This window comes from Gymnoscopelus braueri (genome assembly GCF_963280865.1).
Source record: "Gymnoscopelus braueri genome assembly, chromosome: 7".
Classification (NCBI taxonomy): domain Eukaryota; kingdom Metazoa; phylum Chordata; class Actinopteri; order Myctophiformes; family Myctophidae; genus Gymnoscopelus; species Gymnoscopelus braueri.
In genome coordinates, this window is record NC_137608.1 from 15907624 (window position 1) to 15932033 (window position 24410).

The following is a 24410-nucleotide window of genomic DNA, read 5'->3' on the forward strand; positions in this document are numbered from 1 at the left end:
AGGTTGGTTGTGGTGAATTTGGGATATTCCAAAAAGAAAGAAAACCATCTCCTTACCATTTCACTATAATTTTAACACACGACTAGCGGATTAACGTGTAAACTCATTAAATACATAGCTGAAACCACAATGTCTGTCATTCAATTAGACCTAAATAGACCTGTTGTGTTGGCATCCACCACTTGAAATTTCTCAAAGAGTAAATAGGGTCTATATCTCTATATTAAGTAAGCAGTAAATACACAGTGACATCACACAAACTATGACGTTGGCTTCTGTCACCAGTGACTCACTCGTTTTTTTTGGACCAATTTGTCCCAAGATTTTGTCTCCTTCTGTCTCCTCCTTGCGTTGGCGGTCGCCTGACAACGAACTAGCCAATCACAGTGTGAGCGGCCCTCCAGGCTGTGGGATTTAGCTAGTGTTGCCAGGTCTGCTTATTATAAGCGGTGTTTTTTTGCGCTTGTTTCTAAAGTGTAGTTGCTTATTTGGGGTTGCTTCCACCATAGACCATATTCACACGGCGGCCATGTTCCTATTAAGTCAATGAAGTGCCACCCCGTTTCCACGGCAACGGGGTGGCACTTTCAATGTTAAATTCCAATATGGCCGCCGTGTGAATATGGTCTATAGGTTCTCAAACATTTTCACTTCAAGGACCCCCCCAAATTAATATGTATTTGTCTGCGGATCCCCCTCTTGAAAATATTTGATGCCAGGCAGGGACCCCCCATACCAGATATTTGTGAAAAAATGTTTTTTTTTTTCAAAATGTCTCCCAGATTTTTGGGGAAAATAGCAGATCTACAAGCTCGTTGTGAGCTTGTAGATTGGCTATTTTCAAATATAGCCAAGTGCTCATGTGGCCCATAGTCGCTTTTCATAGACCTGGTTGCTTATTTAACTAAATCTGGCAACACTGTAACTTTTGAAGTCAGCAGAGAGGGAGGAGCTAAGTCTATATGGGGAGGAGAGAGCGAGCATAGGGTTAGGAGGAGGAGAGAGAGAGAGAGAGAGCAGAGCAGAGCACAGCCCGTCGCCACACCCCCACAGAGTCCACACAGAGGAAGGGCGCATCCCGGATAGCTAGCTGGCTAGCTATAATACTGTGTAAACTAACATAACAATGGCAGTTAACCTCAGCAAAAATGGCCCTGCGCTGACAGCTGCGTACAAAGAGGTCGTGGACGAGAAGTCCGACACCAACTGGTAAGATGGCAGAAACAAACATGCACATTTTAATGTTTCTCCTCCCATTAAATGCCTATCTGGTTAGCTAGATCAGTTAGCTACATCGTTGGCTATAGCAGCGAATTAGCCATGGTTCACATGACGCTTGTATACAAGCGTCATGGTGCCGAGTCCCCCTGGTCTAAAGTTGTGTTCGATTTTTTCACATTGCCATCTCTCACATAAACATAAACGTTCAGATTTCAAATATAAAGTGCTTACCACCGAGCCACGGATGTTACAAGGCGATGCGGACCGCGATGAGTACCCGTATCTCCCGTATTGTTCAATAAAAAGCATTTTAATCCCATCGCCGGCCATTTTCTCCAAATTGTCTCCGATACTTTCAACCATGCGACACTAATGGTTGGGAGGTGTATTGCACTCTGATACATTACAAAAGAAAAAAAAAAGAAAAAAGAAAATGGCCGGCGATGGGATTAAAATGCTTTTTATTGAACAATACGGGAGATACGGGTACTCATCGCGGTCCGCATCGCCTTGTAACATCCGTGGCTCGGTGGTAAGCACTTTATATTTGAAATCTGAACGTTTATGTTTATGTGAGAGATGGCAATGTGAAAAAATAGAACACAACTTTAGACCAGGGGGACTCGGCACCATGACTGTCATGGTATGACAGTCATGTTTCAGGGCTAGCAGCGAATCAGCAGTAGGCAGAGCACTTTTGGTTATCTGTGAAGAGATCTATATCTACCCTGCAGTTATAACTGTGTTATGTATCAGTATCTAAGGTTGGGCTAATTCAGGAAGTATGTGGGATTATGTCTTAACATTAACCTCTTTCAGACATACATAGACTGACGTTTATATTAGATTTAGATGGTTTACAGGAGGACAATATAGCCTGAAGTTAACTTATTCATCCATACAAGTTCTTCTGTAATCTGAGCCAACAAGTCAACAGCAGCAGGAGCTTTAGAAAAGAGCTTGCTGCAAGCCTTTTGTCTCTTCATCTGCTTCTGGTCAAGCGTGTCTATCATTAAATTTGCAAGATATAGACATTGGACAGACAGACAGCTCATTGTTTTAGGAGCCTACTTCCTGGTGAGTGCAAATAAGTATAGTCATGATTGACAACTGGGGAAGCAATGAGGGAGATCTATCTCTGCATAATGGCTAGCAGGATGAAACCTGTTGGCCATGATGATGGTGTTTAAAGATGACCTGAATTAATTAATCTCATGGAGCAGATGTGTGTGTGTGTGTGTGTGTGTGTGTCAGTGTGTCTAGGGGTTTGCATTTCAGTGGAGCCACATGCACTCATAAAATCACTGTTGTAATTGTTCCACAATCCACATCCACTTACTGGTGAAGCTGAATTTCTGGCTGACATGGACATTTTTGTCTTCTTCTCGTGGCTGGTTCCTTCCCAGAATCACCACCAGCCACTGTTATCATTTTACGGTAAAACATATTTTAGAACTGAACAGATTTAGATGAGTGGTTTTCGAAGTGGGGTCCAGGGACTCTCAGATATCCTTGAGGGGGTTCTAAATTGACCCTTTAAAGTCTGTAAATCTGACTGTATACAAATTGAACCAAATTCTCCCACCCTGTTGACAGGCCTCTCACATAGATGTGATGCTGCTGCACTAATTGGGATTCAGTGTCAGCAAGTCACCAGTCACGTCTTCATTCTGGGAGGAAGATGATGGCCATGATGAAGCTGTTTTGTCTAATAAAGTAAAATCGTGCATAAAGCCCTTAAAACCCATTAAGACCTGAGGCCGATTTAACGAATGCCTTCTAAATCAGTAGTTCTCACACTTTAAAGATTTTTCAAAACTGTTTAAAAATGACAGATGTACAAGGCACGAATTGACGTGCTGTGAGCTTGTATGTCTGCTATTTTTGAATAGCCAACGCAAACATCTAAAATTACACGGATGCTTTCCCGGTTTAATGGGTTAAAACCACTCTAAATTATATTGTACCGTCTGCCACTCATGTCCAAAATGACACAAATCCAAAGAAGACTGTTTGATTTTTTAAGTCGTGATTGTAAAACAGCACCTTTAATAATTGAAAGGTCTGTCAGAGGAGTTGCATAATGACACTTGGTACAGTATGGTGTCCAAAAAAACATGTTCTGCAGCAACAAAAAGTCAGATCTTTGCAGTAGAGTCTGAGTCACAGTGTATTATTGTACCCGTCAGCATCTCCTATTTAGAGGAATATCCACTGCCAGGGAATGGTGGATTAGAAGCATTCCATGGGAAATGGAATATGATGGTCTTTCTTTCATTGTTGCAATTAAAGCTACAATTTAGGACATTATAATGAATGAATACAATGTATTTTATTTTAACCTAATCTATATAGAGTATGTTAATATAATAAAACGGTACATCTGCAGTGGTTGTCAGGGAGGGCACCTACTGATTGACATTGTCAATAAAGCTATTTGAAGCCGACTGCACACCGGATTGGACGCTAGATGCATCGGCATATTTTTAATTTTTTACTAATTAGGAGATTGTTCCAATTACGTCTCTCGGGAGAGACAAAACGTATGGATTGTATCTTCAAGACCACAATTTCCTTTGTCCCACATAATTGTAAGCCAAAAAGAAAATAGCTTCAGTGCTTTATTGCAATGGTATTTATACTGACGTTAAAGTTAAATATAGTATCGCTCTTATTTTCTACATGATTTGATGATGAAACTGTTAAATAATTTTCTCCAACCACACTTCCTGTTTCTAGAGCGTAGCCTACTTGCACTTCTCGTCAGCTCTGGGACCGCAGACTTTGTGGACAGGACGTTGTTTAAATAGTTTTTCCACACTGAATAATTTGCTGCTTTTGAGTTTTCTGGTTCTATGCTGTAGCACATTAGAATTTTCCAGCTAACCAATGGGGTGACTGGTCTGCACAGGGATAGTTATTCAAACATGTATTGGCTTGACGATATGGAATTGAAGTTGCAGTCTTCAGTCAATTTTCAATTTTAACTTCCAAGGGTTTATTTGATTTAAGCTACTACTGTCATATAAATATATAAATAAAACACTAGTAAATGTTTTGGTATAGTTCAATGAATGGTTGGAAAATGATGGTGATAGTTTGAAATGACAGCTGTTTTAAACATGCACATGTTTTAAAACATGGATCATTTCTGTTTAAAATATTTCCTCACAGCATGTTTCCAACTTCTATCATCTTGTGTATGGGTTACCGTCTTGCCTGAATGTGTGTTTCGTGGGCTTATTTTGGCATCTCTGTGTCTTACCGCCATTCTTCTCAACAGGGCCCTGTTCACTTATGAGGGAAACAGTAATGACATCCGCTTGGCAGAGAAGGGGGGTGAGTATTGTTCATCGTTACCAAGCCTTTTGCCGTAAACTGGTTTGGTCATGATTTATTTTCTTTTTCTTCTTACTGTGCTGCACTGTCAGCATAAGGCAGCAGCATGCACTGTAGGTTTGTTGACCTAGGCTTCCTTGGCCCATTATTTGGAAGGTTCTTCAGTTACACAACAAACCACTTGACTTTGCCACACAATGTTTGTGTTTCAGACGGGGGACTGGAGGAGTTGGTGGAGGAGTTGAACAGTGGGAAGATTATGTATGCTTTCTGTCTGGTCAAGGATCCAAACTCTGGCCTGTGCAAATATGTCCTCATCAACTGGGTTAGTTTTTCATTGTCAGCTCCTACACTCCCCTCTGTTGGAGCCGTCCTTGTTGTGGGCCATTAACTGTTGAAGAATTATTTATTTCTCCTTTTTTTTTTCCAGACTGGAGAGGGAGTGAAAGATGCCAGGAAAGGGCTGTGTGCCAGCCATGTCACCTCCATGGCCAATTTTCTCAAGGTGATTGTACTGTATGTTGTTCATGTTACAGTCTTGTTTGAATATTGGGAGTTCATCTGCCTTTTTGGCCACACAGTCTTCTCATGTTAATGTTAGCTTTGTTGGATTAACACAGCAGCCGCGTCGGATTGTGATTTATATCATGCCAGCACGACCAGGCAATTGGGCGGTGCCTGCCATAACCAAGATAATGGCGATAAAATTGGCCCGCATTCCTTTGTTTGCTTGTCTGAGCATTAGAGGAACAGTGATTTGACAGCTAAAATGCCTGCTTTATTATTTCCAGGGGGCCCATGTCACAATAAACGCCAGGGCAGAGGAGGACGTGGAGCCTGAAGTCATTATGGATAAGGTGGCCAAGGCATCAGGAGCAAACTATAGCTTCCACAAAGAATCTAACCGCTTCAAAGACACTGGTCCTCAGGGTCCTGTGGTATGCATCCACACACACACACACAGCGCACCGCACACACACACTCACTCCTTCCTCTCTTTACCCTCCAGCCGTCTAATCTTCCATCGGAGATCCTATTATCGAGGCCTTTTGAGGTCAGTGTTAAGTGTTAAGAGTTGAAGTCCAAGTCTTGAGAGCCTGATTTCAAAATTATTATATGATTGCAAGCTACATTGATTTGAACTTTCATCTCATTAACCCATTAAGACCGGAAAATTATCTGTTATTTTAGATTTTAACCACTTTAACCATTATCTTATACTTGGGCATTTTTTTTTGTGTTGAAAAATCGTGAATATTTGTGCAAATCTTTGAATATGTATGTTTTTTAAAGCGAACATTTTTAACTCAAATCTTTGCTGAAAAAAACAGGGTTTTTTTTATTAAAAAAAACGTATGTTGCTAACATAAGTGGTTCTGATATTCAAGGAGCACCCAACATGATATGCATTTGTCCGCGGACCCCCCCCATCTCAAAATATTTTGCTACAGGGACCCCCCAGAAGCAAAGATTTGAGTTAAAAATGTAAATACAGTATATATTCAAAGATTTGCACACATCATTTCATGATTTCTTTTTCAAAAAATAGCCAAAGAAATCTAAAGTGACACAGATGCGTTCCCGGTCTTAATGGGTTAAAGCCTATTGTCATATAGATGTAGTATTCACTGCAGCAGCCAAGATGACTGGCATGATCCTACGGCAGGAATGTGATTTGTTGAGAATTAGTCGGTAAGATTTGAGTACGATTTGATTTTTATTTTGATTTTGATTAGCCTAGCTCGGTATGTAGGAAGTTCTGTCACCAAACAGGGTGTGGTGTTTACAATGATGTAACTCGGCTAGAATTCAGTGGCTTAGTGTGTCAGTCATGAGGATTGTGCTGGTCTGGGGCAAGAGACACAAAATCAGACCGTTATCTCAGCACATTGAGCCTTCTGGTCGTGTCGGTTATAGAACACATCTGATGTTTGTCATATTCTCTGGCACAAACATGTACGTTTTTACAGAATTTTCCTCACCCTGTCATTTGAAAAAGTTCACATATATTTTTAGTTGCAAGGTATTGCTTATGCTTTTATGCCTAATTGCTTTTTGAAGTACACTGTAAAATATTTAGCTACGTGCAGGTGAACTTATTGATTATGTTGTAGTTAGTCTCCCAAGACAGATGTGCCCGGGTCCCTGCTTCTGCCTAACGGTCTGTACTTTGGAAGCTCTGAAAATTAGTTTCCCCACTTCCGATTCACCTCTGCATATAAATAACTCCTATTTGAAACCAAATTAGTCAAAGCCTACCTAGCAGAAATTGAAATTCCAAAAGATATTTAAAAAGATATGTTTTAAAATACATTTGCATGAACACTGCGCTGTGATTGGTCAAATATCCTTGTGGTCTGAAGTGCAGATGACGACTTCCTATTCTCAAGTTTTACCTGGCAGTGTTACACAGACTCTGTAGCGTTTGAAGAGATAGTCTGGCTGTTGTAAGACTAGCCAGTTGCAATCACCTTTCTTTTCTTAACAGGGGTCAGTGTACCAGAAGACCAATGCCATGTCAGAAATCAAAAGGACCAACAAAGACAACTTCTGGGCACAGACAGAGGTACGTCAATGTACTTGACATTTTCAGTTTATGAAAACTTCAGTTTCAGATTAAGCACAGTGAGGAAAGGGTACATGAATGATATCTCAATCCTCTTCCTCCTGAAATTTGTGATTGGAAAATAATGAGTTCCCTGCAAATGTTGCACAAGGGCTTGCATTTTTGAACCATTATTACATATAGTATTATAAATCTTAGAACCCCCACCCACACACATTCTCTAAGCAAATCACAGGGACTGACGTTCTTATGCTAACAACCTTACCACAGTGGTAAACAGCCAATCATAAAAAGCACAAAATAAACAAATCATTGCAACATTGTCCCGTGACTTATGTCGTTTTTGCCAAGCGCAACCAAATAAATACACAGAAAATGTCAGAAACTTGCCTTGGATCCTGGATATTTTGTTTTGTTTGTTTTTTGGGGGTTTCCCTTCAAAATCTTGTCTTGTAATATAATCTAAATTAGCGTTTTCCGAAATAGAAGTCTAGTAGTCAGTCACACACATCTAAAATGGTGCTGGGCTGAAACAACTTCAAGGGGTAAAAGTATGCAAATGGGTCAGACCTGACAAAGACCCCTATAGCCCAAAGCCTCATTACATTTAGCTTCCAGTGGTGGAAAAAGTATTCAAATGTTTTACTTAAGTAAAAGTATCAATACTGCAATATAATTTACTTGAGTAAAATTACAAAAGTATTGGTATCAAAATGTACTTAAAGTACCAAAAGTAAAAGTACTCATTATGCAGAATGTCCCATTTCAAGTTTTCAAATGTATAAAGATCTTTTGAAAATAGCAGATCTACAAGCTCACTGTGACTCATTGTGAGCTTGTAGATCGGCTATTTTCAAATGGCCGACGAAATGTGTATAGGGCTGAAGTGGTTACTGTGTGTTCTATAATAATAATCTAAATGTACAAAGTAACTAGTAACTAAAGTTTTCAAATAATTGTAGTGGAATAAAAGTACAATATTTGCCTCTGAGATGTAGTGGAGTAGAAGTAAAAGTACTGACAATTGGAAATACTCCAGTAAAGTAAAAATACCTCAAAATTAGTACAGTACTTGAGTAAATGTACTCAGTTACTTTACACCACTGTTTGCTCCTAATAAAATACGGTATCATGTGAGATTGTGTGCGGTTTCTTTACTTTTTAACAGTACAACAAAAAAAAACGAATCAACCAGTCGCACTGTTCTTGCCTTTTTTTTAGAAAGACGAGGAGAAGAGGCGACAGGAAGAGCGTAGTAAGACGGATGTGGACCGCCAATATCTTGAGAAGGAGCGGAAGGATAACGATGCCAAGGAGTCGGTGCAGAGAGACAAAAGGGAAAAGGACATCGCCTCTCAAATTGACCAACAGAAGTAGGTGTCCCATTGCTTGACCTGCAAAGTGCAGTATCACTTAGCAGTAGCAGTTCCCATTCAGCAAAGCGTTCAGCCTCCTAAATGGCCATTTGTTTGACAGGAAGTACCAGAAGCAACAGGAAGCTGAAAACAGAGACCAGGAGAAGCAACAATGGGTGAGTTGTCTCGTTGTGACTTGCAGTATTGCCCCGCTATCTTGTGTGTGTGACTGTGAGTCGACGTTTGTTCAGACTAGCTTCAGCTCTACTCAGCTAGACTAACTACACACTGGGCTGATGCCCATATGAAAAGATCTAGGGTGCATTCCTGAATCCATTGATTCCACAGACTCTACTGTGGAATCAGAGCGTAGACTTATTTTGTCATTTACAAATGGAAATCCAGACTCAGAGTGCCAAGATGGCAAACTAACATTTAGCCATGATAGAAAAGATAATTTCTGTCATTTTAGAGGGTTTTCGAGACGGCGAAGATGAGGAATATGTAAATAACAATGTTACTTTGTAATAACAGTAATGTAAGAGGTGTAATGTGTCGAAAGGTGATCAGGGGTCATGAATTACTTAAAGAGGTTAATCATATGGTTCAATTTACTTTGACGCTCACTTTGAACAGTGATGCTGATAGATGGATGTTTCAGTAGCATGCCAACGTGGTCTAGAAGGGAGCTAATGTCAGCAGTGTGACGTCAGTGTGATCATTAAACCATTAACATCATCAGGAGGTGCAGGAGAAGGAGTACCAGGCAGCCCAGAAGAGAGGAGTCAAGCGAGGTGAATCTGTGGAGAAGGCCAACGTGAGTCCCCCTGCCTGGAAACGGGTCTCCTCTGGTTTATGTTAAAGGCCCAATGCAGGATGTCTTTAATCGTATCAATTAGTGCTACCTTCACATACAAGTCTTACAGATAGCAAATACAATTTATAACTTTATCAAGAGCCGAGTCATTCCCATAGAGAGTTATTCTGTATAAAAATCATATCTCTGTTTACGTCTGTATCTCTGATTGGGCCTTTAATTCTGACACAGTCAACAGAACTGTGCCTAATTTAAACTCTCTCTCACTGAAGTTTCACTTGCTTATTTAAACTCGAGAACAACATCACTCATCATATCTAATTTTTCAACAGACGGACACACGGACACACACACACACACACACACACACACACACGGAAGTAAAACAAATTGTTACTTGTTATTTCCAATTTGCAATACTTTTACTTCTACTCCACTACAATTTGAAAACTTTAGTTACTAGTTACTTTGCAGATATACATTACTATATTATAAGACATACATTAACCACTTTAGCCCTATTTTATACATGGGCTATTTGAAAATAGCCGATCTACAAGCTCACAACGTGTCGCATCGCGACGCGTTGTGAGCTTGTAGATCTTTTATTTTCAAACATTAGTACTTTTACTTTTGGTACTTTAAGTATATTTTGATGCCAATACTTTTGTACTTTTACCCAAGTAACATTTTGAACACAGGCCTTTTACTTGTAACGGAGTATTTTTATATTGCGGTATTGCTGCTTTTACTTAAGTAAAATATCTGAGTACCACTGCAAAACAACAACTCTTTATCTGTCTATTCAGTTACTCCATGCTCTTTTCCTCTGGTCTACAGCCATTACAGAGAATGCATGGTTAGAGCATTTTATGAACATTTTGTTCATCTCTGGGGGAAAGTGCTCGTGACTCCAGTAAAGAGCATCACACACCACTCATAGCCCACCGCTGTCTAGTGTGCTTATTATTAACTCTCACATCCCTGTTTGGTTTCAGGAGGCGGCCTCTCTCATCTCTCAGCGTTCCATGAACCCCAGAGAGATGTTCAAACAGAGGGAGCGGGGCATGACTCCTAGTGACTCAGAGGCCCCTGCTTCTGCTCCTGCTGCTGCTGTTGCTGCTGCCCCCGCCCCCGTAAGCCCCCAGCCAGGTAGGACCCCAGTGCACACACACTGCCCTGTCTGTATAGCTGGGCTAATGCTAAGATGGCAAAACACAGCTTTTCTAGCATTACCACAAGGCTGTGTAAACCAGTGGTTCCCAAACTGTTTTAGCTGGAGACCCAAAAGAGACATTTGATGTCTCACCAGGACCCAAACTTAGGGAAAATAGACGATCTACACATCGGCAACATGGCCGATCTCACAATGCGTCGCATCTTGTAGATCGGCTATTTTCACTGCTTTTAAAAAAAAAGGAAATCAAATGTATGGAATTTCTTAGATTTTTTTATTTTATTTATGAAATTCTCTTGAAAATGTTTTGAAATGTCTTTCTTCTTTCTGAAAATGTTCGATTATTTTCTTTTTAGAAATATTTTGAAATACAATTCAGTTTGTAGTAAACAAAGGGATATTTACTTAAAAATGGGTACGCGACCCAAACATGGGTCCCCGACACAGTGTTTGGGTCTAAACCCCCAGCGCTCAGGTATGGGGAGAGAGGGTGTGGCCTGTCAAGCGGTCGTCCCAGCCGTCGTCCCAGCCGTGTCAGAACACGCTAGAGGAGATGGTTGTCTCTTATAACGCTGCCCTTTCTGCAGAGCTTCAACTTTTCCATCAGACTGTCTAGCCGTAGTCATAGTTGACTCTTAACTCATCCAAACCTCAAGCCATTGTATGTTTCTGCTAGGCCTGTCACAATTATTACATGATTGCCTAATCGCAATTACTTGAGATAATCGCAAGTATGTTTTGCATATAATGCAATTTTTTTATTTGAAAAAAAAGTGTAAAACGATTAACTCATTCAGTGCCCAGCTTATTTATGGAATTTTGGCTCTGAGTGCCACAGCCAAAATTCATTGTAAAAAAAAAAGTGCTTAGGAGCCGAGATACAGCCTTTTTCAGTAAGAAGTTAAACAAAGAGTGAATGGTGCAGCAAATCTTAAAATCATCATATCTTGGGTTCTGAACATTAAAGTGTGTGTGTGTGTGTGTGTGTGTGTGTGTGTGTGTGTGTGTGTGTGTGTGTGTGTGTGTGTGTGTGTGTGTGTGTGTGTGTGTGTGTGTGTGTGTGTGTGTGTGTGTGTGTGTGTGTGTGTGTGTGTGTGTGTGTGTGTGTGTGTGTGTGTGTGTGTGTGTGTGTGTGTGTGTGTGTGTTTTAATTGACGTCCAGTGGCACTCAGGGCTTATATCAACGGACGTCTTAGACGTCCAGTGGCACTGAATGAGTTAAATATGTCATTAATTTCTTTGTATATTTAAGTTATTTGTCATTTCTGCCCTGTGCAATTTCTGCCTTCAAAGCCTAAAAGGCTTATTCATATGTTCAATGCCAAATAAAACACAATTAAATCGTTAATCGCCATCATTGGAGCGACAATTAACCGTCAAGTAAAATGTCATAATCGTGACAGCCCTAGTTTCTGCTTCTCTGGACAACTTGTCTGCAAACCTTCTGTTTTTTTTTTTTTTGTTTCTCTTTGTTCCATGATGCGTGTCTCTCTCTCAGGGCGCCTGCAAAGCCCTTTTCTCTCTTCTAAGCAAGCTTGTGAGTCTGAGCGAGCCGAATCACCCCTGCGCCAACCCTCTCCTGTGCCAGTAGTCTCCATCTCTCCTGTTCCTGCCACAGGTGTGAGCTCACACACACACACACACACACACACACACACACACACACACACACACACACACACACACACACACACTCAGGCCACGTTTACACGGTAACGACCAGAACAGAAAACGACAAAGTGCTGTTGCGTTCTCACTTTTTATTCTGCGTTCACACGGACACGCAACTGAGATTGTAAAATCTGTAGTGTGCCTGCCAGGTGGCTAGGTGGCAGTGAGACGCACTGCCATATAGACCAGTCACACATGTATAGAACCACTCCCGTTCTACTACCTATCACAGCTCTTTGTTTACACCAATGTAATGGCATTACGCGGCGTGAGCCGTTTTTTTTTCGGTTTCCCCCTGTTTACATGGAGACACGAGGCGGAGCGTTTTCAAAGATTTCCACTCTGGAAGGGGGTTTCACCTTTTCGCCTTTTGAACTCCTAAAAATGCTGTTGCCGTCTAAACGGAAGGCTTATCTGATATTTTTATTTTGCCTTTTTCTCTAGAGACTGTTTCCGTCTATACGGGGCCTCACACACACACTCTCACTCACAGTGCATGTAAATACATATCATGCACAAATAATACACACATACGCTTAGATATGTGTACATAAATATATGTACGCCAAGAATACACGCATGCATATTATTTATGCATGCAAGTGCATAAATAAATACATACACGTTGTGCATAAAGAATAAACACACACACACAGATCTGTGCTTCATTTCTCTGTAGTTTTTTTTTGTAACGTCATCCTCATTCATTAATTTTTAACCACTTAAACCCCAGCATCCGAAATTGGCCGGAAAGCTTTCGCAGAAAATGGCATCAGCCACAATAACAGAAAACAGAAAATACACTAGTCTAGAGCCCTGAGGGACTCCGCTCAACCATATGGGGGGTTTAAATGGTTAAGCTTCAAGCATCATCCGTCCTGTCCGCGTTCTGTCCATCCTGCAAAAAACTATTTGTGCCTGGCTTCCAGAGAAGGCTTTCCTGCACAGACGAGAGAAAAGAAAAAAAATCCCAGGAATGTCCCATATGTTTGTGTATTTGGTTGAACTTCATGCATGCTGTTGGTTGTGTGTGTTTGGTCGTGTGCACGTTGTGCGTCTGTGTTTGTGTTTGCGGTGATAAGAGCCTGATGTGGATGATGATGAGCTGTTTGATGATGAACAGGAAGTTCAGGAACCCATTCCCATTCCCATTCCCCAAGAGCCGCCACAAGGTGGGACCCATTTCACTCAAACCAACACACACACACACACACACACACACACACACACACACACACACACTCTGAGACTGCAACTGTAGTTTATTTAACAATTAATCGAGAAGCAGCTTTTAACGTTTTATTTTTCATATATTGAATAGATTTCTTTATAATTGACTAAATCAACAAGTCACTATCGTGCAACAATTTCAAACTAGATAGTGAAAATAGACAATCAACAAGCTCACGTCACGATAGTTTGTAAGCTTGTAGATCTGCTGTTTTCACCAAAGAAAAAAAAGGGAAAGAAAAATAGGCAAACTGACATTCTTTTTTAAATCATCGATTAAATCAATTGGTTTGTTTAACTATTGCACCCCTAAACTCTCTCACACACACACACACACACACACACACACAATAGTCTCTGTCTGTACACACACTATACATACACATCAGATCTCCCATCAGTGGATGATGGATCCATCTTTATTTTCACCATGACCATACATACCCGCCTTTCCCTCTCAACCGGAGGTCTTCTGCTTTCAGGATCAGCTGCTGCCACCTGCTGGTAGAATAAGACCAATGCTTAGTTTTAAATAATTGAACCAACAATGTCTGTTATTTGTTACAGTTGTTCGAGAGGAGCCGCCACCACCTACCAAATCTCCGGTCCCGGAGGCACCCATCTATGAAGAGCCACCTCAGGTGATTACCTCAGTACGTGGCACACAGTTTGACATCATTTAATGATGGGTTTGCAGCACAGTTAATGCAAAGGCTGTTTTCTTTCAATGCCTGTTATTTATGAGTGGTAACCTTCCTCGCCTCTTCCTTTCCCAGATGGAGGAGGAGAATAACACCGATGACGTGCCTGCAGATAGAGGCATCTGTGCCAGAGCCCTGTATGACTACCAGGCTGGTATGTCTTCTGTTCCAATCACCGCTTGTGCTGAAAACCAATGTTTGACACTGACTCTGCAAATGGACAGATGATGCTAACCATTTAAAGGGGAATTTTGGACCACGGTTTTCTTACCTTTTTTCTATGATGTTATGATATCTTAGGATGTAAAATTTCATAACTCCATCCCGCTCCAGTTTAAAACGTGTGCCAATAGGACTTGCGTTAGATCGTGTATTTTAATAGCTTTTCCCCCCTTTTTTTGGGGTGAGATCTCACGTTCATAGTGACAGAACACTATGCAAAAAAGTCTCGCTAAATCTCGTCTAGCGAGACTTTTTCCCGGTTGCATAGTGTTCTGTCACTATGAACGTCAGGACAGGATTAAAATACGCAATCTAACGCAAGGCCGTACGTTTGGAGTACGGCTGGCGTACGTTTTTAGCTGTGGTGGACCCGGGATGGAGTTATGAAATTTTTCTACTGTACCATTCATCCAAGATATCATAACATCATAGAAAAGGTAAGAAAACCGTGGTCCAAAATTCCACTTTAAGCCCTATATACTAGTAGTGGGACAACGTATATCGGAAATAGCCGATCTACAAGCACAGTGATTGTGGAATCTCATTTACTAACGTTCGGATTGGTACTCTTGGCAGTATGGATAGCTTTGAAGCATGGGATGCTGTAAACGTAGGAAGTTGATCAGTTGATCTAGATCAGTGGTTCTCAACCCTTTCTGAATCAGGGCCTGCTCGAAAATTCACCCATCTGACCGCTTAACACGGCAGCCTATCGGTGGCCGTGTTAAGAGGTCAGATGGGTGGGCTGTGTGCAATTTCAGAGCATGTTATGATCAATTAATCGGATTATGTTACGGCATGGATCAGTGAAACTAACATGGTATACTTTAAGTCTCTATTTAGCGTTCTCACAATGAAAACTCATGGTTTTAATAAATGCCTTGAAGAAAAGGAATACACCTGCACACTCATCTGCTCCAATGTAATTTAATGAGTCATTAAATTACATTGGAGCAGATGAGTGTGCAGGTGTATTCTTTTTCTTCACAGAATTTTCCAACCCAGCACCTCAACCAAGTGATATGTGTATTCTATTAGTTTAAAAAAAATACTGTGACATTGTTTTTTTTGTACATGTTTTTTTTTTATATTAATGTATTAAACTTAAAATAGTTTATTACTGATGATGATGACAATGTCTATATATATACCGTAATAATAAACAACCAATAATCAAATATGAAAGAGGAAGGGGGGGGTGATATTGCAGAGAAATTCATCCCTTTCCTATTTTGTGTCTTTTCAGCTGATGACACTGAGATCTCATTCGATCCCGACGACATCATAAGTGGCATCGAGATGATCGACGAGGGTTGGTGGCGAGGCTACGGCCCGGGCGGCGGTTTTGGAATGTTCCCGGCCAATTATGTAGAGCTTGTCTAAAAAAAGCTCAGTCCGGTTCAGTGCACTCACTAGACCAGAGCACTGGCAGCCCTAGCCTAGCCTAGAGGACCTTTATAGCAGCAGGACCAACACACAGCCAAACCAGACCGTGTCACCCTAGTGAGCCGGTCGAAGCCTCTCCATATCATGGACCAATGAGTGAATGATTGGTAATCATGGGGCCACATAGATGATATAAAAAAAAATACCTAAACTCTATTCCTGTTAAAGGAAAGCAATTAGCATTGTTGTTGATGTTGTAAACCTTATAATTGGATAGTTTAGGGATTTGTGAAAGACCAATAGGCTGGCCTACACCCCTCCCCCTCCACACACACCTATCCCTAAAAAATACCTTTATCTATAAATGTGATGCGGTAAAATGTCAAGCCTTTTTGTTATTAATGGTATAATCATAAATTCCATTGTGAGCATTGATGGCACTTCACATTCCTTAAATGAGTGAATTCAGTTTGATTTTCAGGTATATCTTTATTCTTATTTGTAGTTGTTGTTCCTGTACATTTCAGGAAAAGAAAAATCCTACACGATGGTACCGGCTACTGTTTAATCTTTGCCTTTATTTACAAGACTGATTTTTTTCCTCTTTTTTTTTTTACTATTTTTGTGGAAATTATTTTGTGAAATTTATTTTGGTTGAACTAAAATCCTGTGTGAATTTCAAACGGCAACAGTTTAGTATTGGAATCAAATATTTCAAAGCAGTTGCATTTGCTGTGCTGTGGGTGGCAGACTTCAGTGCTTCATGAGTGAAATGAGCTTTTCATTGTACAACGGTTGTTTCCATGCACCCATATCACCTCCTTTCTCTCTTCAGTGTGAAAATATTTCAACTTTTCAGGGACTAGTTGAAAAAGAGTAATACTTTCAGCATAATTCTGCTCATAACTTATTTCCTCGTTCTTGACGTGCCATGTTTGCCATTGGCCCAAATGAAGAGGATACAAAGAGCACTAATCGAATATGACAAATTACCAAAAAGGAGTAGGTCTAATTGAATGGGGCAATATCCTCCGAAAGACATTTTCTCACCATTAATCTGTCTATAATATTCGATAAATAATTTTAAAACAATTATGCAAGTTGAGTGTTTTATTCCAAACATATATCCAAATCATTGTCATCTGAAGCGTTGTGCTCCCTTGATGAAAGGAAAATGAATTGTGAATAAAAAAAGGGCATGTACTTATATTATTCCGTTTTTGTTTTTCAGAGTATATTGTAATGCAGAGAGACATTCTTCATAATAAAAATAAAAGTTGTTTTGTGACATCTTTCTCAAGGCCTTATGCATAGCATTTGTTGCGTGTTAAGTGTGTGAATTTGCAAGAGCTTGTACGAAACTGGGTGATTTGAGGGACTTTCAACAAATTAACTGTAACTTACACTTGTACATAACTTGATCAATATTTGCTCTAAGATTCGTTTACTGGAATTGGACCATAAAGGCAACGACTGGGGATTTCACCTCTATTTCACAGGTTTCACTTTCACACAAGAACTGTTTTTACTTTTCCCACATCCATCAAGACAACCTCTAACCCTACAGTATTTCAAATAAAGTGCTGAGTGCCCAAAGAGGTTATTGTCCCAATTATACTTGTATAATTATACTTACTTTTTATACATATACTTCATAGAAAGCAATACATGACATTTGACAGCAAGGGAAAAGCAAGCTGAATCTGGGCTCTGGAAACTTTAAATGTAACACGATGAGCCATAGCTAGATTACAGATAACAGTGATCAAGGAACTTATTAGAAGTTAACTTCCGTTTAGCTTGTTTTCACCACAAATTTATTTTAGTGTTTTAGATATTTGAGGGGGCTTTTTTTGCCTTTATTTGATAGTCACAGTGGAGAGACAGGAAACAGAGAAAGAGTATGGTAGTGACAATCACCAGCTGGCCGGTAATCAAACCAGATTCTAACTGTCAGGCATCATACAGCCCATGTGGTACCACTCCGCTATCAGGTTGCCCCATTGTTCTGACTTCTAGAACAAAATCTGTAAAGCTTCTATTTTTTATGTTCTACCTCTGGATAATTCACTGCATAACTAGAATACAAGTACACAGATGTTGAATTTGTTTGACTGCTTAGGTTTCAAAATCCTGCATTTTTCTTCAATATTAGGAGGCAAAGTATACATAATATAATTATATTGCCATACTGCCAAACTTTAAAAGCAGCATGTTTATGCTGTTTTTTAATAACAGCATGTCGTGTGTGTGAGAACTGTATGAAAGGAACTGTTATGATTATTTTCCTAGGACACCACTGACTCAAACCTGAAGACATTACTGATTGGAATCACAGCCGTTGTCTCACTTCTTCTCAAACTTATACGTTGTGCTGTCCTCATCACATAAGCTCTATGTCTGTATCAGTGAAAGGCTCAAATGAATAGCAGGGGATTTTCTCAGACGGTTTTCTTTTTTTTCTCAGCCACTCAGGACGTTCTGACCACATGCTGTTACAGTATGTGAGAGACAGACGTCTCAAAAGAGCTCTCTTACCCACACCACAGTGTAGGAAACACTTCTTAGAGTGATTGTATCGTGAAATGAAAGTAGTGCAAGTGAAATTTCCAATAGCTTGTTGTAATTTGACATAAAACTGTCATTAACCCTGTATGACCTGAGACCGATTCTACAAATGTCTTCTAAATCCTAACAGTTTTCTGAAAAACTTATGTTGCTATATCAGTGGTGCTCAAACTTGTTCATGTCAAGGACCCCCAAAATTATATGTATTTGGCCACCGATCCCCATCTAAAAATATTTTGTTCCAGGGATCCCCAGAATCAAAGATTTTAGTTAAAATGTTAATTTTAATATATATATATATCTATATATAGATATATATATATATATTCAAAGATTTGCACACATTTCAAAAATAGCAGATCTACAAGCTCATAGTGCGGCACGAAGTGACGTGCTATGAGCTTGTAGATCTGCTATTTTTGAATAGCCAAAGTATAAAATATTGGTTAAAGTGGGTAAGATCTAAAATGACACAGTAAGCTTTCCCGGTTTTAATGAGTTCAAGTGATTGTATCGTGAAATGAAAGTAGTGCAAGTGAAATTTCCAATAGCTTGTCATTTGACATAAAAACATCATTAAAGGTAGACGTAATTCAATGGAAATCGCATTGTATCTGTCAGAGTGAAGCTGTGACGTGAATGTTAGCAGTTGTCTTTTATTTGTATTGTTTGTACTTTTCATTGAATACTTGCAGTATAGGCAGCCTATCAGGATGTCATGCAATTGCCAAACTGTGTTGCCAAGGTGTAAATTGTGTCAATTCAATAATATAGGATCTAGGAGTAAATATAAAGAAAGTATAATTACTGGGGATGTAACATAACTGCATCGATGCATCAATTTTAATCAACAATCGGAAGTATATCGAAATGTAAAAAGCAACATATCGTATCGTTTGACTTTGTATCGAATCGTTTTGCAATACAAATAATCGATTCCAAATCGTTTTGCAATGCAAATAATCACTGTGTTTACTTACAGTATTTATATCCATAATAATAAATGTTTCCCTTAAAAAACCTGCACTATCCACACGTTTCACACAGATTTAATTTCTTTGCTAAGTAGTTACTGTATCGATTTTAAATCATTGAATCGTATCGTATCGCCATGAATGAACCAATATCGTCCATGTATCGTATCATCAACCATGTATCGTGATGCGTATTGTATCGCTGTTAAAATGTATCATTACACCCCTAATAATTACAGAAAGAGCCTTGTTGATTGTGTTCTGTAAAATTGGCACTCTGAATCACACACACAAAAAACTTGCCCTGGGTCTCTCAAGCAACAAAAAAAATCCCTCCGACATCAGGACAATGAATATGAATAATATTTTGACATTTAAATGTTGATCAAATTGAAATGTCACACTCTATCCGCAACAGGTGGAAAAATAGGGCATCCCCATTTCACTGAGATCATAAACAAGTCAAGCAAACTTGGATCAAGTGTTGAGCGACAGCACAAATTAGATTTAACATTGTAAACAACAAAGTTCAACAGTGTTGCATTAGTTAATAGTGTTACATTTGTTGCCATTTTAATGTAGGACTTTATGTTAATGTAGGTCTACTGTAGCTGAAATGTTTTTTAGACATCCAGTCAAAATCTGCAAGAGAGATGTGAAAGTGAGATTAGAGAAGAGGGATGGCACAATACTGATACAGAGGCAAATTCTAGCCCACAATACTAAGATTCAAAGATTGAAAGACTTTATTTGTCACACACTCATTGTCACGGGGCAGCCCGTGCCCTATATACACATATACATATGATCTGACTGCTTTCTATAACATGTAAGGACTGCAATAGTTTTAAACTTGTGTTTTGAAACTGTAAATATTCACTGATTGTTTGCTAGTTGTCTCTATTCCCTTGATTAGGAAGGGGCCAAGTGCTGTGAAGTAGAGGGGTGTTGCCTATGCTTGGAGTAATGTGTTTATTTAAATTGTCATTGAGTTTTCACCTCAAGTTGTACTTGGAATGTTTTAGGAATGTTTAGGTAACTTTTATGCAATGGGGAAGTTACAGAAGCATTATGGAAGAATTGTTGCTAACTGGTTCTGTGTCCTGTGGTAGGATCCACTCCCTATTTAAAGTCTCAGACAGGTCAATGTTGTCAGGAACACAGGTAACATCCCTGAGGGAGAGCTACAGGGCCTTGTGTGATCAAGGTTAGGCCTGAAGAGAGTTATTTTAACTGTTTGAGTTTTGTTCATTGGTGTTTGCCTTAAGTGTTTATTCTATTGTCTCATTTCTCTATTTTTGGCCAGTATTATTTTCTATATTTTTGCACTGGAGTTCGGTGGAGGAGTTGGGCAAAATAAAAAACAACAAATTGCATCTCTGGACTGTTTTTGGAGCCTTGGCGCTTCAGGCAAAACTCATACTTGTATGAGCAGTGAAATGTTGGTGTGGCAGACTCTGCAATCCGCACCAATATACTGTACTGCATACATGTAGATAGCACTAAAGATTCAAAGTCATAATACAGATCTAAGGCGGCAATGGCTCAGGGGTAGAGTGGCCGGTAGCGAGGACGGATGGAAGCTGTGAGGTTTCCAGTTCGATCCCGGGCTCCCCCAGAAGAGTTACTCGAAGTGTCCTTGAGCAAGACGCTGAACCCCTAATTGCTCCCGATGAGCAGGTTGGTGCCTTGCATGGTTCCTCCGCCATCGGTGTATGAATGTGTGTGTGAATGGGTGAATGTAATGCACAATCCATGTGAAGCGCTTTGGATAAAAGCGCTATATAAATGCACCATTTACCATTTACTAGGATATAGTAAGTTATACATTAGTAATGTGGTGGAGTCTCTTGAGGAGCAAGGTACCCCAAGCAAGGATGACAGACCAGTCCACATGTTCACTATTTATTCAGCATGAAGTACGCTTTACAACATTCTAGGTCTTATCTAGCACACGCACAAGCAAGCGGCGGAAGCGGGCAGCTCCCATGTCGTTCCTGGGTGCTTATATACCCTCTTATCATTCCCTATCAGGCAGACAGAATCAATCTATTCTTACCTACCACTCACAAGGTGTTTCAATATGAGCCTCCTGCCTCCATCATCAGAATTCATGTTGTTGCAGTCCTAATATGTCCAGTCTGTCCTCTCATCTCTATTTGAATCATAGCCCTTTAGACGCACAGTGTCCGGTGGCTGGTCATTGTGACCCTAGATATCATATTTGTCATCATGTTGCATGAATCTTGATATAGCATTTCAAGCAGATAGTGATGACGCAATTCTAGTTACTACTGCAGTCTCTAGTCTATTGACCAACAAACATGTGTGTATGTGTTTACACAAATACATACACACAATGCACAATATGAATCTGGCAAATCACCGCATAGCAGGCCCGGCGTGATCTACAGTAGTAGGAGAGTGACGACGCTAGCATAGACTCCCATTGTAAGACTAATGGAATGCGGAAATGCTCTGTCTATCTCAATGAGGAAGTTCCAATGTTTGGAACTTGAGCCCATAGCGGCCCGCTTTGCGGAGAGAGCAAAGCATGACGGAACTCCCTCTCTCTATGGGTCTGAGTAGGCCTATAGAAACTCCCTAACAGTAAGTAGGCTAATAGCATTTATGAGTGATTGAGTGTCCACAGACTGGGAGTAGTAATTAAGAATAGCACTTTCTCTAGGACCGAGGATGTGAAGAACTAGGCAGATACCCGAAGGGCACTGGCCTAGTTCTTTATATCATACTCGGGGGCCACGGGGGCCACGGGAACGATGCAAGTCGGGAACAATATTATGCAATACCCGTTGTACCCGTTGTCAGAATCTGTTCGTCAGTGTACCTTTTTATGCCCGTAGAGATTTCTGTATCTGTCAGCCCGTGTGCCTATTATGCCCATATATGTGGAGTTTATGTGGAGTTCATGTGCGTCATGCCCAAATATGGAATCCAGGCCATGAGTACTGACATCATATTGATGACATCAGGGTACTACAATGGGTACTGCCTTCCCAACGGGCGCTGGCCTAGTATTTTACATTCTAAAATATATTAAATATACATATTTTGCACCTTTCACTTTGAGCACAGAGCACTTTATGAGCATGATAAAAGAAAAGTTTTTTCTTAGTCTCTGTCTAAGGATCATCCTTAAAGTTTTTGTGGAGTGCGAGTCTTTTTCTGCCAGTTTTCCTTTATGTTTTTGAGACATGCAGTCAACCCTGAACAAAGGACAAAGAAGGGAGCAACAGTTTACCCTGGACTATATTCTAAAATGTGGCATAGTGCTGTTGGCAACCCTGATCAACAAAACAGCATACCTTCAAAAAACATTAAAGTGATTTGTTGATCAGCGGTTGCAGGGTTGGGTATAGTTACTTATTGTCTCCACCAGGCCGAAAGGCATGGCGAGAGAGTATGTTTTACCCCCTGTCCGTCTGTACGTCCGTCCGTGTGTCCGTCCGTCCGTGTGTCCGTCCTGTCCGTCCGTTAGCAGCTAATCTCTGGCACCGTTGGCCCGGCCGCTGCGAAACTGTGCACGCACACTCCCTGGATGCCAATTCAGAACCTCTGGCCCAAATGTTTCAGATTGGCCGGTTATAGCGCCACCAGGAGGCCGATATATGCAAAACACATTTATTGATACTACTCCTACAGATTTTGTCCAAACATCACACAAATCGGTACACAGTATCTCTATAGTCCTGTGATCAACACAGATTTATCCGATTTCCCATATTCCATCCTGATTGGCTTCCAAAGTTTGCAGGATTGGTCCGTTTTGAACAAAATGCCTCAAATCATGAATGCAGCCTGCAATTTCCGTGAAATTTCACACGCACATTTCTATAAGGCCGAGGAAGAAATTCCACCCTTTTCAAATTGGACTGTTATAGCGCCAGCAATGCCTCAAATCATGAATGCAGTTTGATTGCAGTGAAAAGCCCTGGCTTGAACAAATGGCACCCTTTTCACATTGGCATATTATAGCGCCACCAGGAGGCCACAATAATGTACCTGACCTGGCGGAGACCTGTGCTTTTTCTAGTTCTATATGTAACATTGCATGTTACAATAATCCGTAACAGTAAATAAAAGTAGGACTTAGGAACACTGACAGCTTCCACAACCAGGCCGGCAGTCCTGCTGAACAAACTGCTGAAAAGACGCAAACAGGCCTGAACTAATCTGAGTTCCCAGAAGTTTTTCGCCTCGCATACAAACGGGAGCGGCGAGGAACTTCTGGGCCAGAGCCCTGGTATTTGTGGGCGGGATGTAACTTACGCTCAGAATCTGAGCGGACACGTCACTTACCGGTCTGAGAGCTGTGCAACTCGTCTAAAAAGTCCGACGAGAGGCAAACAGCAGTACACAACAATGGCGGCCGCAATGTCTCAAGGGGAAATTGCTTCCCGTCGCTCCTATTTACATCTAACACCCACTGCATGTGGATCCCGCCCCCTTTTCTTCATTGGCTGTTGATTTGAATCAGAACTCAGTGGCCGCGCCCCTGTTGTTCAGGCTTTGAGCCGAAGCCTCCCAGACTAGGCCTGAACAGGTGCTGAGCCCTGTCACCATGTTAGGCCATCACATTGGCACTATCACTTTGTATGACTGTGAATAGCTATATATGACTATGAATATACTCCATTCCCACACCTTTAATGCAAACTTGATAGCTATTGCGTGAGTGCTCTGCCTTATTGATTCATATTTTAAGTACACACCTTATGTATATTTGATATTTTTATTTGACATTTTTCTTATGATTATCTTTTGATATGTGGGAGATTACACAGGAAAAACGTCTCTCTTTTACACCTGTAAACTTGTGATGTGACAATAAACCTGACATTTTATTGTATTGTTGAACCTTAAGATTAACAAAGCATGTTAAATTCCTTGTATGTGAAAACATTACTTGCGGAAAAACATGTTTTCAGATTCTGCTTCTGAAATAACGGAACATGTAGCAAAGCTACTGTAAAAAGAAAACTAACAAAACAATAATCAGCCCAGTGACCACGGATAGTCTTGTTATGCTTGTTTGACTACTCACAGGCTTTCAGAAAACTGACCTTTTTATGTGTTCCTTTTTTTGTAAGGGACATAGCCAGTAGACACAAGCATCCACTCCATAGGAGGAGGAGTCCACAGGACCAAATTAAAAAAATGTG

General features: G+C 40.4%; 1 protein-coding gene across 3 annotated transcripts; it reads left to right on the forward strand.

Annotated features, from left to right (window-relative positions):
- Positions 1 to 1038: 1038 nt before the first annotated feature.
- Positions 1039 to 16973, forward strand: dbnlb (drebrin-like b). Of its 3 annotated transcripts, none has more exons than XM_080432054.1 (15): positions 1040 to 1209; positions 4505 to 4560; positions 4773 to 4885; positions 4991 to 5065; positions 5352 to 5498; positions 7049 to 7126; positions 8348 to 8499; positions 8603 to 8657; positions 9224 to 9298; positions 10297 to 10450; positions 11974 to 12093; positions 13229 to 13318; positions 13944 to 14029; positions 14153 to 14231; positions 15546 to 16973. In XM_080432054.1, the coding sequence occupies exons 1-15, from the start codon at positions 1127 to 1129 to the stop codon at positions 15680 to 15682; spliced, it is 1500 nt and encodes a 499-aa protein (XP_080288180.1). In that variant the 5' UTR covers positions 1040 to 1126; the 3' UTR covers positions 15683 to 16973. The 3 variants fall into 3 exon arrangements, with proteins under 3 accessions (XP_080288182.1, XP_080288180.1, XP_080288181.1); XM_080432055.1 differs by having other exon boundaries at positions 13944 to 14017; XM_080432056.1 differs by lacking the exon at positions 11974 to 12093 and having other exon boundaries at positions 1039 to 1209.
- The last annotated feature ends 7437 nt before the right edge of the window (positions 16974 to 24410 follow it).